Source organism: Callorhinus ursinus, unplaced genomic scaffold (genome assembly GCF_003265705.2).
Source record: "Callorhinus ursinus isolate GAN/ISIS: 27379988/994484 unplaced genomic scaffold, GSC_fseal_2.0 scaffold80, whole genome shotgun sequence".
In the NCBI taxonomy this organism is placed as follows: domain Eukaryota; kingdom Metazoa; phylum Chordata; class Mammalia; order Carnivora; family Otariidae; genus Callorhinus; species Callorhinus ursinus.
Window position 1 is genome coordinate 1,220,035 of NW_027397142.1, and position 16,793 is coordinate 1,236,827.

Genomic DNA, 16,793 nt, shown 5'->3' on the forward strand with positions numbered 1-16,793 from the left:
GACGTTACTTCCAACATCCAGCACAGAGTAGGATTTGATACTGTTGAATAATGTGATGGAAGAAAAGTATTTATTACTGTTTCTGCGTCAACTGAAAAGAAACCAACCTAAAAGAAACACAAGTCACTGTGCTAATCTTCTTCAGAGATAAGCAAAATTATAACTCGTTGAGTTTAATAGTACTAAAATTATTTTGTCATCTCAAGGATTCAGCTAGAAAATCCTTAATATCTACTGTGATCAAAAAAATAGTTATAAAAAGTTAAGTTTATGATGAATACCTATGAATATAAATTTGCACTTGAACATTAATAATGGTTTTTCCATGCAGGATTGCATGGATCAAGTTCTACTTCAACTGAGCCATGACATCTGAGCTCACAGCATCTGAGGTTCATGCTGCCACCTAGCAAACTCAAGTCCAGCCCTCTGAACTTTCCTATCCATGATCCTTAAAGATACGGTGTTCCTGGAGATTTCTATAATGTAAATAAGTCTGTTCTAGAGAATATGTGAAGGAAGAGAATCTAAAAAGTCCAAGAAGACAACTCACTTAGAAAGGCCAAAGGTCATATCAAGGGTTACCTAAGTCAGCAGAATTTACTCTGAGATAAAACATATGTATTCTAAAAGCTATTTTATATGATTTAATTCTTGTGAACATATTGAATGGAAAATAAATCAGTATTACCTCGACTATCATCCATTTCTCCATCCCTTGAATGCTCTGATTGGATGTCTGGAGGGGTCTGAAGGACAGCCACGCTATTCTGATTTATAATCTTCAACTTCAACTTTGGTTTTGACCGTTTTCTTCGTGGAACTGTAACTGTGAGGCTCTGTAACTGAGTCATCCCTGATTCAGTCAAACACACACCATCCTGGGTGTACGTCTTGGGCGGATCTAAAATTACAATATCCCAAGGATACACATTAAAACTCTCACCTTAATTTGAATTGGTAAGTTGATCGGTGTTCCAAAATACCATGTGAAGGGAATGTGACTATAAAGCAATTACTTGTGAAATGCACAAATAATTAACAGTACTCAACTGAAACTAAGAAAACTGGTTGAACTTCCTTGGATTATAAGCAGAAAGGTTACAAAGGTCTACCTGGCATTTTTTTCTCATCTATCAAATTAAGGATTTAGAAAGAGAGCACTGAAGCTAAAAGCAATGCTTCAGCTACTCGACTATGAGCCTCTTCCCAGAAGTATCTTCTCAGACTAAAAGGTGAGTCTTTTAGTAGTAGTAGTATTCTTTAGAATACTACTGAAGCCGGGCGCCTGGGTGGCTCAGTTGGTTAAGCGACTGCCTTCGGCTCAGGTCATGATCCCGGAGTCCTGGGATCGAGTCCCACATCGGGCTCCCGGCTCAGCGGGGAGCCTGCTTCTCCCTCTGACCTTCTCCCCTCTCATGCTGTTTCTCTCTCTCTCTCTCTCAAATAAATAAATAAAATCTATAAAAAAAAAAAAGAATACTACTGAAGCCCATTTGGAGAGCCAAGTATCAATATAATCAGTGACAGGGAGAGGTGATAAATAAGTAGAAATCCTGCAAATTTTTAAATGTACAAAATTGCTATCCACTAGGACAATTTCTGTACTATCCAAATGTTTTTTTATCCAATGATATCAAATAGAGTTAGACAAAAGAATAATTTAATAAAAGTATCCTATTAGTCACCACTCTAGCTGATCCATTACAGAAAAAAATAGTAAGAAACTGAATTAACTCTTAAAAAAAAAAAAGGAAAGTCACTGTTTGCTAACCCGGCCTTATTTTCTGCTAAGTGATTACTAACCACAGGAATATATCAATGAAACCAAAGCAAGTATGGAGTCAACAATTACTTTGAGTGGTTACTTCACTGCTATTTTGCTGAGACTGATAGGAAGAGTGTCATACGGTAAGACGAACATTATACGTGTCAATCACAGAAATGATTTACAACATTAGGGAACTCAGGTTGAACACTCATATGACAAAGGTGGGTTTCGTGGAACATGTGGCAGGTCAGGTGTATAAAGAATTCCATATTTACATGCTCTCTGTAAAGGACAGTCAAGTAAAGTGCTTCAGGTTTTACCTAGCTCTTTCACTTTTGTGACAATCTGCGCTACAAGGGAAGATTCACAGCAGTCTGAGGAAGGCACTGAAATGGAAAAGAAAAAAAAATTGTGTAATTTTTTCAGAAAAGGAATATTTAAGGTTTTACATATAATTAAAATTTCTATTTCTGTACCCATTTTATGGAAGTAAATACTTAAACACTAAACGGAGTTAAAGGCTGTCTTTAAAAACACCGATAAGTAGTGGAAGAAACACACATCATGGAGGGAGAAATGGCCAAGATAAAAACCAGCACACCGGATTTCTACACATTGTAGTAACTACAAGATGATGTGTCATGACGGGAAAATTACACTGTGTGTCTATAATGCGTGCGTAATTTATTTTCTTTATGTAAGCCAACTGTTTGAACATATTAAGTTGGGATAAAAAGAGTTAATTTATAACTAAAATAACTTATTTTTCACAAAATACTTGTCCAAATAACTGTTTCACAAGAAGAAAAAGAGAGGCAAGCCCACTCACTGGGTATGGACAACACGGCACAAGTGAGTTATAGGAGCACAGACCCACTGTTCACAGTATTTTCTTACCATTTGACGTAGGCATATAGGGTCTGCACATGCTACAATCAAAACCAATGTCTGCTACATTTTCCACTTCCTCTTCAGTATTTAAGTTTTGACAAACTGCATGCATCCATCTAAAAAGACCATATTTTGTACATTAAAACAAAACCGCAGCAGGAGTTGACAGTTGCCACACTGAAAGCCCCTAAGGCTCGGACGTTCCTCCTATGTTGCCCATGTTGCTCTTTCTCCTAACCACGCCTACTGACCCACAAAAACTATCAGAGCTGAGCATAAGGAAAGAAAAAGGAATGAGATCAAGTACTAGGAAGGAAGCAAAAGCACATGGAGGATAGGATAACTGTTTTAAGATCATATAGTGAATTTATCAGAGACAGCAAGGAGGCTAGTTAGGGCAAGTACAAAGGAATTCAGAAGTCTGCGAGTGGTTTAGCATGTATGTGCTCCATGGGATGTGCATCTACTGTGGAACTGATAGAGCTAATGTACTTGAGGCTGAATGTTAACTGGGAATAAAAGGAGTTATCTTGCTTTTGAACAAAGAATTGACAGCCAGAGTCCTGAGAATCCTGTATTACTGATGAAATAAAACTATTGCTAACATTACACGCACAGTGCTATTAACAGAGCACAATAATATACCAAAGAAAACACTCTTGATTTTGAAGCTGCTCACATACTACTGAGAGAGGGTGGGAGCTCGTGTACAGTATCTAGACATTTAGTAGCTAGAGCTTTAAGAAAAAATAGTTTAAGGAAAATAAAATGTGTGAGATCATTTTTAGAATCTAATAAAAGATTCAAAAACACTCCATAGAAAAATGCATATATGCAGGCAATAACTCTGCATCTAATTTCAAGGGATTCATAAACCCTTAAAAGCCCCCAAGTAAAAAATCTTTGTCTGGAATTGTGGATATAAAACAGGAAACTTGTGTAAGCTTCTAGCTGACAGAAAATCTGGAAAGCAAAAAGTCTTTTCTTAAATTTAAGATGGAAGAAAGTCATTTTCCAATTTCCTTTTGCTATATTTAAAAGAGAAAAGTTTGCAAGAGATAAAAGAATTTGAAAAGTAGCACAATACCTATCACACTGTCTACACTGCAGAATAAGGTCTTCTTCTCGATAATTCCGATAGCAGACTGGGCAAGAAGACAAGCTTGCACAGGGAGCACACTGGGTGTAATTGTTCTGCCATTCGCATCGCAGACCTGCAGATGTCGCTCCACAGTGTCTGCACCAAACGCACCTGAAATCCAACACCCCCCAACAAGACTCCATTTTATTTATGTAGTTATGTAGTTACTAGCATTCAGGAAACTACAGAAGAACAGAACGGGGGGAAATTATTTGATGCATATCTGAACATTTTTCTGAGTAGTGGCATGGTATCTATCCTACTCAACAAGTTATTATGCAATGAAGTGGGTGTGGCTAATTTTTAAGAACTACTGTGGGAACACTATGCGCCTGAGAGGCTAAGGAGGGAAAGGAAGTCCTGGAGTACCATTTGCACTTCCAGCCCCCCTTGGGCACGGTCTGCAGAGGCGGGGCAAGGCAGTAGGTGTGGTAGCTTATGTCACAGTCATCACAGAGCAGGAGTCTTCCAGGGTCACTCGCCTTCCCACAGGCCTCACACACGGTGCACTCCAGGCACCTCCAACCTTTGCTGAGAACAACTTTAGTGATCTGTAAAAGAAACCACCGATCCAAGTGATTTACACATTGACCCACTCCTCATTTTGCACGATCACATATGCCATATAAACGAGTATGCGGTATGTACCAGGAAGCAGAGGAGAGGCAAGCAAGTAACGTACTGAGGACCAACAGTGGCCCAACTCTGGTTTGCGAACATGTACTTTCACAAGTCCCCCGACTGGACAGAATAACAAAAAGCAGTACACACTTTAATGCCACTTGTCAGACCACGTTAACTACCTCATCCTCTGGACTTTATGTCCACTTATAGATGTGGTGACTAGATTTTGAAGAAATCAAGTATACTGCCCCTTCCTGTTAATAAAAGTTTTGCAAATGTATTGGCCTAGTTTCCATTTGTGATGTTTTCATGAATTTATTGAAACTTCTGTACATTGCAAAAGGATCTGTATATTAAAATCAATATTTAAAAATCTAAAAAAATTAGAGTAAAATATGAATTCCCAAGAAAATACATCCCCAGGACACTTCATGATCTTGGAGGATTTTAGGCCATGAAGCTGGGGCTTCTGAAGTTCATCACCCCTCTGTTTATTCTCCTCTGCCACAGGGTCTAAGTTAGCAGGAAAGTTTGAAAATCTCTATACTTCTGACAAACTCCTCAAAGCAGCCACACCATGTACAATTATGAATTTGGAACCAAATGAAAACTCTCAAAAAACTAGAATCTATAAGATAGGACAACAAAGTAGTTGTGTTATAATGAAACAGCAAGCAATTAAAACAGAATAAAAATTGAGATCATGAGGAATAAGAAAGTCTAAAAAAAAAAAGAGCTAACTAAAGAACAACTATCAAAATGGCATCAAACTTTCCAACTCCGGACACTAAAATAGAGTAACAGTGCTACAGGAATATACTTTTCAAGACACAAATCTTAACCAAGTAAACAAGGAAATTAAGTGTGAAAGCAGAATACCTTTTGGGGATACTAGGACCCAAACTTCAGCTCCCAAATAACTCTTCGAATGAAGTCTGAGACAGGAGGAATAAAACAAGGGTGATATCAAGAACAAGGAAGACATGCGATGCAGGAAACAGTGACCCCAACAAAGGACCGCAGCCCAGGGAAGCTGAAGAATGAGAGCTGAGGAACAGACCTAGAAGCTACCAGCACAGATGAGGAGAGAGAGAATGGGAGTGTCAGGAGGGGGTAGGACTTTTTCCAGAAAAAGTTACTTGCCAAAATAACTTGAAAAGATCATGCTTCTATAGCAGGTAAAAAATAAACAACAACAAAAACTAATGAAGAATCATGAATGATTTTTTTCTTTTTGCTATTAAAAATTCCAAGACAAAGCCATAGTAAACTATTTAGGTCTCCAGTGAACACGTACTGAGTCATAACCAACACTGTTTATTAACTAAATGTAGTAAAACAACTACACTGGGAGGATGCTGGAGAATGGAGGGAGTATATTTTTAAGACCTAAACTGGCATTTATTTATTCATAGCAGAAAGCCAACAAAATCGAACACAGATACGGCAGAGGCAGCAGCGTAATATTTAGAGCTATCCAGGCAACTCCAAGAAGGATGTGCAAGGACCCGAAGCGGCTGCCTGGGACAGGACTGAGACATGGAGGCAGAGGAGGGCAGAGGCGGCCACTCATCATAAGGCTCTTAAAGCTCTTTGATTTGTAAGTTATGTACACTTATTACTTTGATTAGCCTCCTGATTCTTTTAAATTAGTCACAGATTATCAAGTTATTTACCCAAAATGGAGGAAAGAGCTTAGGACAGAAGGAGCAGGGTGGCTCCGAGCAGTAACCAGCCAACTTATTTTTATAAAGGGTCCAGATAGTAAATACTCTGAACTTTGCAGGGCATATGGGCCCTGAACTACACAACTGTGCCGCTACAATGTGAAGCCCACACAGACTGTGTCAACACAAGAACATGGCTATGTTTCAATAAAATTTCATTTATAAAAACAGGGAGTATGCCAGATTTGGCCTGTGTGATGCGACTGACCAATCTCTGACTCAGAGAAACAGTAAGATGAAGATAAAGTGGGAGACAGATCCAAGCTATCATGTATCTTCATTCCTATTAAGTTTTCCTATTTCATAGACACCTACCCTGTGGCCCTTTACAGCCAAATTCTCAAGTTACTCAGCGATATTCACTCTTCAACACACCTCAGTCTGGTTACTATGCCCACCACCATTCAAACCACTCAAGTCAGTCAACCCAGACCTCCTCCCTCCCAGCCCTGGGCTGCCGCCATGCTTGTGTCCCGTTCTCTGAGCTCCCTGAAGCACTGCCCCGTCTGGACAGCGCCCCCCCACCCCCTACCATGGAAAGGCCCTCCCAGCTCCTGGCAGAGTTTGTGGAGCTCTAACATCAACTTATTTTTTTCTCCTACTGAACTGGTTTAGTCTTTATTTTGAAAGCTCTTTCAAGAAAGGAATTATCCAGGGTTTCATTCACAGCACCAGGTCTAAAGTTCTGACAGATGTGCTTAATAGTCTGTGAGATTATCTGCTTCAACTACAATGGAGTACCTGGGATGAGACCTTTCTCCCACCACAAAATACCAGCAAACGGGGCAAAATGTATGAAACACTTGTTTCAGATATTGAACAAAAGGCAGTACAGGACTGTGGTTTCTGAGAAGAGAGAACAAGTGAGGTGAGTCCTACAATATCCTGCTGTAGACAGTTTCTGGAATGCTGCCCAGGGAGGGAGAACTCCAGCGGAGTACAATGGGCTCACTGAGTTTAGGACACATGATGGGTTCTGGAAGGCTGAGGCAGTTGCAACTGGCAGGACAGAGTCCTGGAAAGGAAGGAGCGATAAAGAGAAAGAGCTCTAGAAACCTACACAGAACTTCCCTCAAGTGTTTGGCTAAACACCAAACTGCATATACAGAAGGCCAAACAAGGACACAACCAGGACAAAGAACAGCTACTGGGAATCTCTAAGCTGAACAACTGTAACAGCTCACAATGCTGAAGACATTTGAATCTCAACCAGTCAAAGTAAAAAGATACTAGCGGGGGGGGGGGGGAGTGTCACAGGGAGCTGGTGGGGGAAGGATATGGGGAGAATTCAATAGAGACGTCATAAAAGCCACGCCTCATGTCTCAGATTAAACTCAAGCTAGAAAAGCAGTTACTACAGTGCAGTCTAGGAAACCATAGTGGGTCTGTGAGGTCAAAACCATTTTCATAATGATGTTAAGATGTTATTTGCCTTTTTCACTTTAATTCACTCACAGTGATGTTTTGCAGGGGCTACATGATATATAAAAAACAGCATTGCATGACATCATAACAAACATGCTTGTTTATTTCAGTTTTAAAATATTCCCAGTTAATTTCTAAAATGGTAAATATTCAATAATTATTATTCTCATAAACACAAACTCTATGGGGTCCTTAATAATTTTAGACTGTTAATGGTTCTAAGACCAAAAAGTCTGAGAACAGCCACCTCAAAGTGAAGGTTCTCTAGACCTACCCCAGAAAGCCTAGAGAAGCTTCAAATGGTTCGAATGTCTACAACAACCGCCTGCAAAAACTCCACACTTTTTTTTTTTTAAAGATTTTATTTATTTATTTGACAGAGAGAGACACAACAAGAGCAGAAACACAAGCAGGGAGAGTGGGAGAGGGAGAAGCAGACTTCCCGCCGAGCAGGGAGCCCGATGCGGGGCTCGATCCCAGGACCCTGGGATCACGACCTGAGCCGAAGGCAGACGCTTAACAACTGAGCCACTTGGGCGCCCCAAAAAAACTCCATACTTTTTAAAGGAACAAAATCCAAACTGCCAACAATACCAAAATGTACAGCTGCCGCAACCAAAGATTACTAAATTAAAAAAATATATACATCCTTGTAAGGAGGACAGTAAGCTAATACTGTAATAATAAGCTAATAATGAGAAATGTCAGACATGGTAGAATTAACAACAAATACAAGGACTTAAAAAAAACCTCAATGAATAAAAAGATTTAAACTACAAGATAACTTAAACTATAAAACTGTGATTAAAAAATACAATCATCTCTGAAAAATCCACTGGATGGGTTTAAAAATAGATCAGACACTGCATAATAAAAGTGAGTTTGGAACGCAAACAATGAATCATGGGACACTACATCAAAAACTAATGATGTAATGTATGGTGATTAACATAACACAGTAATAAAAATAAATAAAGAAAGAAAAGAAAAGTGAGTTTGGGGAGGGGCGCCTGGAGGCTCAGTCAGTTGAGCATCCAGCTCTTGGTTTTGGCTCAGGTCGTGATCTCACAGTCTTGATACTGAGCCCTGCATCAGGATCCACACTCAGGGCACAGTCAGCTTGAGATTCTTTCTCCCTCTCCATCTGCCCTTCCTGTTCATGCTTGAGCACGCTCACTCTCTTTCTCTTAAATAAATAAAGCTTTTTTTTTTTTTTTAAGTGAGTCTAGAGAATGTAACAGAAACTATACAAACTAAAGTAGCAGGAAGAAAAGCAACTGCAGAAAAATCAACAAAGTGAGAGTGATCTGGGGACAATATCATATAATTTTGTACACATACAACTAAGATTTCAGAAGGAGGGTGTGGGGAACAGAAAAAGAAATACGAAGAAATGGCCAAAATTGCTCCAAAACTGATTTAAAAATACCAACCCACTAATCCAGGAAGCCTAACAGAAAATGTCCTTCATATACAGGTGAGGGTTGAGAAGAATAACATGAGGAAGAGACCAGGTGAATGAATGGATTTTTATTAAGTTCCGTGGTTGGTGTCAACTTTTTATTATCAGTAGACAGAATGTATCAATTAAACTTCATGCCTTAGCAAATAAAAGTATAAAATATCTTTTAAAGACATGCATTTTTATTTTTAGTTTTTTGAGACAGCAGGATAACCACTACAATTTAAGACCACAGATTTATAGGAATTAATTTTTTCAGGTAACACTTGAAAGGCAATATTTAAATATTAAATAAGGTCATGTATGTCTAATGATACTAACAAACAGTAACTAATTGTAAGAATTAGAAACAGCATAATACTACTCTTATCAAATTTCAATATAGTTTTAACTGATTTAAATTCAAGTATATTTACCTTAATACTGACACAATATGGATGGTAACACTGACCACACTGAGAACAGGCAAGTAATCTTCCCTCTGCTCCTTGGCCAAAACTGCCACAAACGACACACATATCCTGAAATTAAAAACACATGAACATAATAATTTGGGTTGGAGACTCAGCTAAGAATGTACTGGTTTTATTTTTTAAATTACCTTCTTAGCTGTTATAGCTCTAAAGCTAAACAGTAAATGATTTCAGTGCATACGGGATAAAGCAGAAGGGGGAAGGAGGAACTCGAGAGTGGAAGGCCATAACTGAGCTCCAACCTGGTGCAAGGTGAACTTGTCACTACTAGAAAACAGCACCACAGTGTTGTGCATGGAGTTTTCTTCTTCATCCTTATTTGATGAAATATCTGCAGCAGACACCTATAAAAAGCAAAATACACAGAGGGCACAGTCATACTTTAAACCTGTAGCACACTTAAATGAAAAGCACAAGAAGATTCATATTCAAAATACAATTTTTGCCAAGGCCCAGAGTAACAATTCCAAATTAGATTATTATTATTACCAAGATAATACCATAAAGGTGTAAGTCCTGACACTTTAGTTACCTAATGGTCTCTTCAGAACTACAAGTCCCATAGATCAGGACCAGTGAGAAAATATAAACTATCTTTAGTAAGACTTAATTAGCCAGAAATCTTAATGAGGAAACAAACAAAAGAAACTGTATTATATTTGTGTATGTGTAGAGCCTATATATCTATACATACATATACCTACATATATATGTATCACTCTGTTTTAGAGACTCTAAAACCTGCAATCTGGCTAGTCAAAACTGAGATGTGCTGTAAGTATAAAATACCTACCAGGTTTTAAAGACTTAAGTATCAAACAAAAAAGAACATAAACATAGCTCATAAACAATTTTACATATTTTACATATTACATGTCGAAATGGTAATATTTTGGATATGTCAGGTCAAAAGGTATAAAGTTAAATTACACCTGTTCCTCTTTTCTTTTTTAATGTAGCTACTATAAAGTTTTAAATTGCATATGTGAGATACATATATTTCTGTTGGACAGCACTACTTTAAAATATTATTATTTTGAATAACTTACCAAAATTTCAGTCTTAGCCAAAAGATTACCCACCACAAATATTCATTCCTGGACATGGCTAAATTTCACCAAATCAACTAAGTACCTACTGGCTTGTTAATAATTATTTCCAGAATGCTTATCACAAAAAAACTCTAAATTAGTTGCTAAAAAAGAAAACAGGGAGACCAATGCCAAAATTTTAAAATACGATCCTCTTCCCTTACAATCTAGCCTGGAAGGACAGACATGAAACATAATAGGTTGAGTTCAAAATAAAAAGGAATAGTATTGTTATTCTTGAGGAATGACTGAAAGAATAACTAAAAAGAAGAAATATATTACAAGAATAATATTTTTCATTGCAAGTAAGTTTAAAAGCAGTTTTAATGGCCAGTACTACTATTATAGAATCAACCATAAAAGCCATTTACAGTCATAATATAAGTCTAAAGACTACAAGGGAAAAACTCTAAGCAACCTACATAGTCATCACTAAGGAATTACTAAAACCATGGTAAATCCAAACTGGAAAATTATGCAGCATTTAAAAAACGGTGGTAGAAATTTGTTTTGATTTCCATCAAAAAAAATAAAATCACCAAGCTACTTAGCTGAGTAGAAAAATAAGCTGCAGAATCATATGTGAGGGAGAACACTACAGTACAAAAACATGCAAAGCAATTATACGTAATCTAATGGCACATATAACAAGTTGAATCATAAGAAATTGCTGTTTTTCCAGGTCAAAAATGGTTGAAGGTTGGCAAGTTCATATGGATCAGCCTAGTATGTAAAGACACCAAACTGGTAAAAGGAAGAAAATCAAGACTCAAGAGGCAGCAGCGGTACTGGTGACCTAACAGTATACTGTATTTTTTTTTTTAGGAAATATATTCAAAAATGTTCATCTTGGGGTGCACAGGTGGCTCAGTAGGTTAAGGGTCTGACTCTTGATTTCAGCTTGGTCATGATCTCAGGGTTGTGAGATCAAGCCCCACAATGGGCTCTGCACCGGGCATGGAACCCATTTAAGATTCTCTCTCTCCCTTTGCCCCTCCTTCCATGTCTCTCTCCCTCACTCTCTTAACAAAATAAATAAAATTTTTTAAAAAAAAGTGTATCTCAAAATTAGCATTTTAAGATTTTAGCAAGTCAAACAAGATGATTCATAAAGTAAAATATCATTCCATTAGTAATAATTAAGTGTCTACCAAAAGTGAAGTTACCAGTAATTCACCCCAAGGACTAAAGATGCACTGAAAACATTATTAAAATATGAAAACTATGACAATAGCTAAAATATAGCTAACAAAAGTATGCTGAAATAAAAAGTATCCATTTCTATATCCCCATCTGCAACACAGAAAACAAAACCGGTTTTAAAATTGGATGATACCTAGTGAATAGGCTCAAAGAAATGATAAAATTTTATTTTTTTCAAAGACAAATTTAGAGAAATCAGAGAACACTTTTATTTGAAATAAAAAACAAGATGGACTACAGTATTCCCAGTACAAACCAGAAACAAAGTCTGTACAGAAAGCTGCAATATCACCCAGATTCAAAGAGCATATTTAAATTTTAAGTGCTAAAAAAATCAAGGCTTTTGAACAGCAACTGTACATGTAAGAAGGAAAACAGTATCAGGTAGCTTAATGACCCACTGTTTTCATTTTATACTTCATTTCATGACCTTTAAACTACGAGATATATAAAATCTACCTCAAAGGTAAAGAAGACAATCTTTGAGAGAGTGTCCTAGTATTGCCTACATACATATTACTCTGATTTATCCTAAAGGTGACAGAAGTCTTATTTGGCTGGACTGCAGAGATAAGCCTAAGAGAAAAGAAACCTCTAACCTAAACCTCACAAGTGGGGGATTTCCAAGCAGGGACATAATAAGTAAACAAAAAAAGAAGAGCAAATTAAACTCAAAGTGAGAGGAAGAAAACAGTAAAGATCAGAGTAGATAACAATGTAATGAAAAACAGAAAAAAAAAAAGAGAAAAATTAGTAAGAGCAAAGGCTGGCTCAAGATAATAAAATTGATAAACCTGCAGCAAGACCAATCAGTAAAAAAGAGAGAAGACACAAATCACCAACACTGGGAATGAGGAAGGTGACATTACTACATATTCTACAGATATTAAAAGGATAACAGGCCAACAGATTTGTCACCTTACATGAAATGGATAAACTCCTTGAAGGACAAATTAATGTAAGAATAAATAGATAACCTAAATAGCCCTATACCTACCAAGGAAACTGAATATATAGTTAAAAATCCTCCCATGAAGAGGGAAAAAGCCTCTTCAACATATCTTTTTGGGAAAACTGGACAGCAACATGCAAAAGAATGAAACTGGACCACTTTCTTATGCATATATAAAAATAAATTCAAAATGGGTCTAAACGTGACCCCTGAAACCATAAAGATCCTAGAAAAGAGCATAGGTAGTAATTTCTCTGACACCGGCCGTAGCAACATTTTTCTAGATAGATCCCCTGAGACAAAGGAAACAAAAGCAAAAATAAACTCCTGGGACTACATCAAAATAAAAAGCTTCTGCACAGCAAAGGAAACAATCAACAAAACTAAAAAGCAACCTACAGAATAGAAGCAGATATTTGCATATAACATACCCAATAAAGGATTAGTATCCTAAATAAATAAAGAACTGATAGAATTCAACACCAAAAACACAAATAATCAAATTAAAAAATGGGCAGAGGACATGAACAGACATTTCTCCAAAGACATCCAGATGGCCAACAGATACATGAAAAGATACTCATCATCACTTATCATCAGGGAAATGCAAATCAAAACTACAACGAGGGATCACTTCACATCTGTCAGAATGGTTAACATCAAAAACACAACAACCAACAGGTGTTGGTAAGAATATAGAAAAAGGAACCCTCCTGAACTGTTGGTAGGAATGCAAACTGGTGCAGCCACTGTGAAAAACAGTATGGAGGTGCCTCAAACAAGTTAAAAATAGAACTACCCTACAATCCAGCAATCGCACTACTGGGTATTTACCCAAACAATACAAAAATACTAATTAAAAGGGATACGTTGCACCCCTATGTTTACTGCAGCATTATTTACAATAGTCAAGATATGGGAGCAGCCCAAGCGTCCACTGACTGATGAATGGATAAAGAAAATACACACACACACAGTGGAATAGTATTCAGGCATAAAAAGGAATGAAATCCTGCCATTTGCAAAGACATGGATGGAGCTAGAGAGTATAATGCTAAGTGAAACAAGTCAGACAAAGACAAATCCCATATGGTTCCACTCATATGTGGAATTTAAGAAATAAAACAAATGAGCAAAGGGGGGAAAAAAGGAGAGACAAACAAAGTAAGAAACAGACTCTTAACTATAGAAAACGAACTGGTGGTTACCAGATGGGAGGGGAGTGGGAGAATGAGTGAAATGGGTGATGGAGATTAAGGAATGCACTTGTCATGTTAAGCACTGGGTGATTAAAATAAAAACTTTTAAAAAAACCTTTTCACAAAGAAAACTCTAGGCCAAAATGGCTTCACTAATGATTCTATAAATACTATAAGGAAGAATGTTTCCAATACCACACAACTCTTCCAGAAAATTGAAGAGAAGATTCTATTTCCCAATTCACTCAAGAAGCCAGCATTATGCCAATACCAAAAACAAAGAAATTAAAAGAAAATAAGACTATAGATGAATCAATACCCTCATGAATAGACCTAAGTCTAAAATTTTTAGCCATTTGAATCCAACGATATATGAAAAAGAAAAAACATCATGACTAAGTGCAGTTTATCGCAAGAACATGGGATACATTAGCATACCAAAAAAGCCAATCAATATTCTTCACCATATCAATAAACAAGCCATAAATGCAGAAAAAGCGTTTGACAAAATCCAACACCTACACCTGATTAAAAGAAAAACATCTCAGCAACTTATGAATAGAAAGGAGCTTTCTCAAACTGATTTAGGATGTCTATTAAAAAAATTAAACAAGGGGCGCCTGAGTGGCTTAGTGGGTTGACTGACTCTTGATTCTGGCTCAGGTCATGATCTCATAGTCACAATATCGCCCATGCTGGGCTCCGGGCTCAGCAGGGAGTCTGCTTGAGATTTTTCTCTCTCCATCTTCCTCTGCCACCCCGCCCCACACTCATGCAAGACACTCTCTCTCGCTCTCTAAAATAAATTAATCTTTAAAAAATAAAAAATAAAACAAAACTAGAGCTAACACCATACTCAATGACAAAAGACTAAATGTTTTCTCTCCTCAAGATCGAAAAGAAGACAAGGTTATCATATCACCTCTATCCAACACTGTATGAAGATTATAGCAAATGCAGTAAGGAATAGAAATGAAAACCCTCTAGATTAAAGAGACAGAAAACTTTATTTGCAAACAACATGATCGTAAGTGTCACAGTGTAGAAAACTCAATGGGTTCCACAAATAAACAAGCAGAAGTAATATAGGAGTTCAGTAAGGCTGTAGGATACAAAAGTCAATACACAAAAATGATTATTTCCAGATACTAGCAACAGACAACTACAATTTGAAACTGAGATAACACTGCCATTTACAATAGCATAAAAAATGTGGAAAACTTAGAGATAAATCTGAGAAATAATGCAAAAGACATTTATATTGTAAACTAAAGAACATCACTGAGACAATTTAAAAAGACCCAAAGAATCAGAGATACACAACGTTTATGGGTTGAAAGACTCTTCACAGTCAAAACATCAACTTCCCCCAAATTGATCTATAGTTTGAAGGCAAACCCAATCAAGATCCTAGCAGGCTTATTTGCACAACTTGACAAGCCAATGGTAAAATTCATATAGAAACATGAAAGATTTAGGATAGCCAAAACAACTTTGAAAAGGTTAAAAAAAAAAAAAAGGAAAACTAATTGTTTGATTTCAATAGTAGTTATAAAGTAAAAATAGTCAATATAGTATAGTATGGGCCTAAAGATGGAGAAATGGATCAATAGTATAGCACAGAGATTCCAAAATTAGATTCACAAATATATAGATAGCTAATTTTTAAGAATGATACAAAGGCAATTCAGAGAAATGGTGTTCAAACAACTGGATATTCAAAATATGATCTTCGATCTATATTCGTATCATAAAAATTAGCTCAAATTGGATCATACGCTAAAAGTTACACCTAAAACCATAAAACTTCTAGAAGAAATCACAGAATATGTTTGTAAATTTGGGTTATGCAATTATTTCTGACATCAAAAGCACAATCATAAAAGAAAAAAATTAATAAATGGGACTTCATCAAAATTAAAACATTTGCTGTCCCAAACAAGTTCTTTACAACATGTCCAGAATACAAATAAAGATAATACAAAAGAAAGTACATAAAAGAAAATACATAAAGAAAATACAAAACTCAGTAAGTTAAAAAACTATTCAAATTTTTAAAATATACTAAAGATCTGAAGAGTGACTTTATCAAAGAAATATACAAATAAGCACCTAAAAATGTGCCAACATCATTAGTTGTTGAGACAAATGCAAATGCGGTATTATTAACATACCTGCTACAGTGGCTGAAATGAAGACTAACCACAGCAAGCACAGGTGAGTATATGGAGGAAACAGGAATCTCATGCACTCTTGCAAACATACACTGTCACACCCAACTTAGAAAGCAGACTCTTCTTAAAAAGCTAAGCATACACCTACCATGTTTCCAGCCATTCCACTCCTAGATATTTATTCATGGGAAAACAAAGCATATGTCCACATACAGACTTAAACATAAAAGTTCATAGCAGGCTATTTTTTGCAGTTTTGTTTTTAACAGCCAAAAAATGGAAGCAACCACAATATCCTTTAGTAAGTGAATAGACATACAAACTATGGCACAAACGAAACAATCCACTAGTCTCCTGAACTTAAAATGACGATTAGACTTTGAAAAACAGGATTTTGGTAAAATAGTATAAAGTTACCACATGAAATATCTGCCACTGTTTGCCAAATACACACTTTTTTCAATACACAATTAAAGCCTCATATACATGCCAATGAGCAAATATTTATCAATCTTGAATTAAAATATATCAAAGATAGGCATAAAATTTTCAACATTTTTAGAGTATGTAGTAATCTGCAATATTTCCAGTTTCTTCTGTAAGCCGTATTATAATAAAAAACTTAAAACATCAAGTTAAGTTTTTCAAATAAGCTCAATA

At 36.6% G+C, this 16,793-nt stretch overlaps 1 protein-coding gene across 2 annotated transcripts in view; it reads right to left on the reverse strand.

Moving 5' to 3' along the window:
• The window catches only part of KMT2C (lysine methyltransferase 2C), a 276,338-nt gene that overhangs the window by 70,885 nt on the left and 188,660 nt on the right, over positions 1–16,793 (reverse strand). For both annotated transcript variants that reach the window (XM_073887521.1, XM_073887522.1), the window contains 7 exons: positions 9,757–9,858; positions 9,458–9,562; positions 4,173–4,354; positions 3,750–3,914; positions 2,669–2,778; positions 2,092–2,157; positions 692–904 (listed from right to left, as the gene is read on the reverse strand). In XM_073887521.1, the coding sequence (XP_073743622.1) occupies positions 692–904; positions 2,092–2,157; positions 2,669–2,778; positions 3,750–3,914; positions 4,173–4,354; positions 9,458–9,562; positions 9,757–9,858 (943 nt within the window). The remainder of the gene's footprint in view (positions 1–691; positions 905–2,091; positions 2,158–2,668; positions 2,779–3,749; positions 3,915–4,172; positions 4,355–9,457; positions 9,563–9,756; positions 9,859–16,793) is intronic.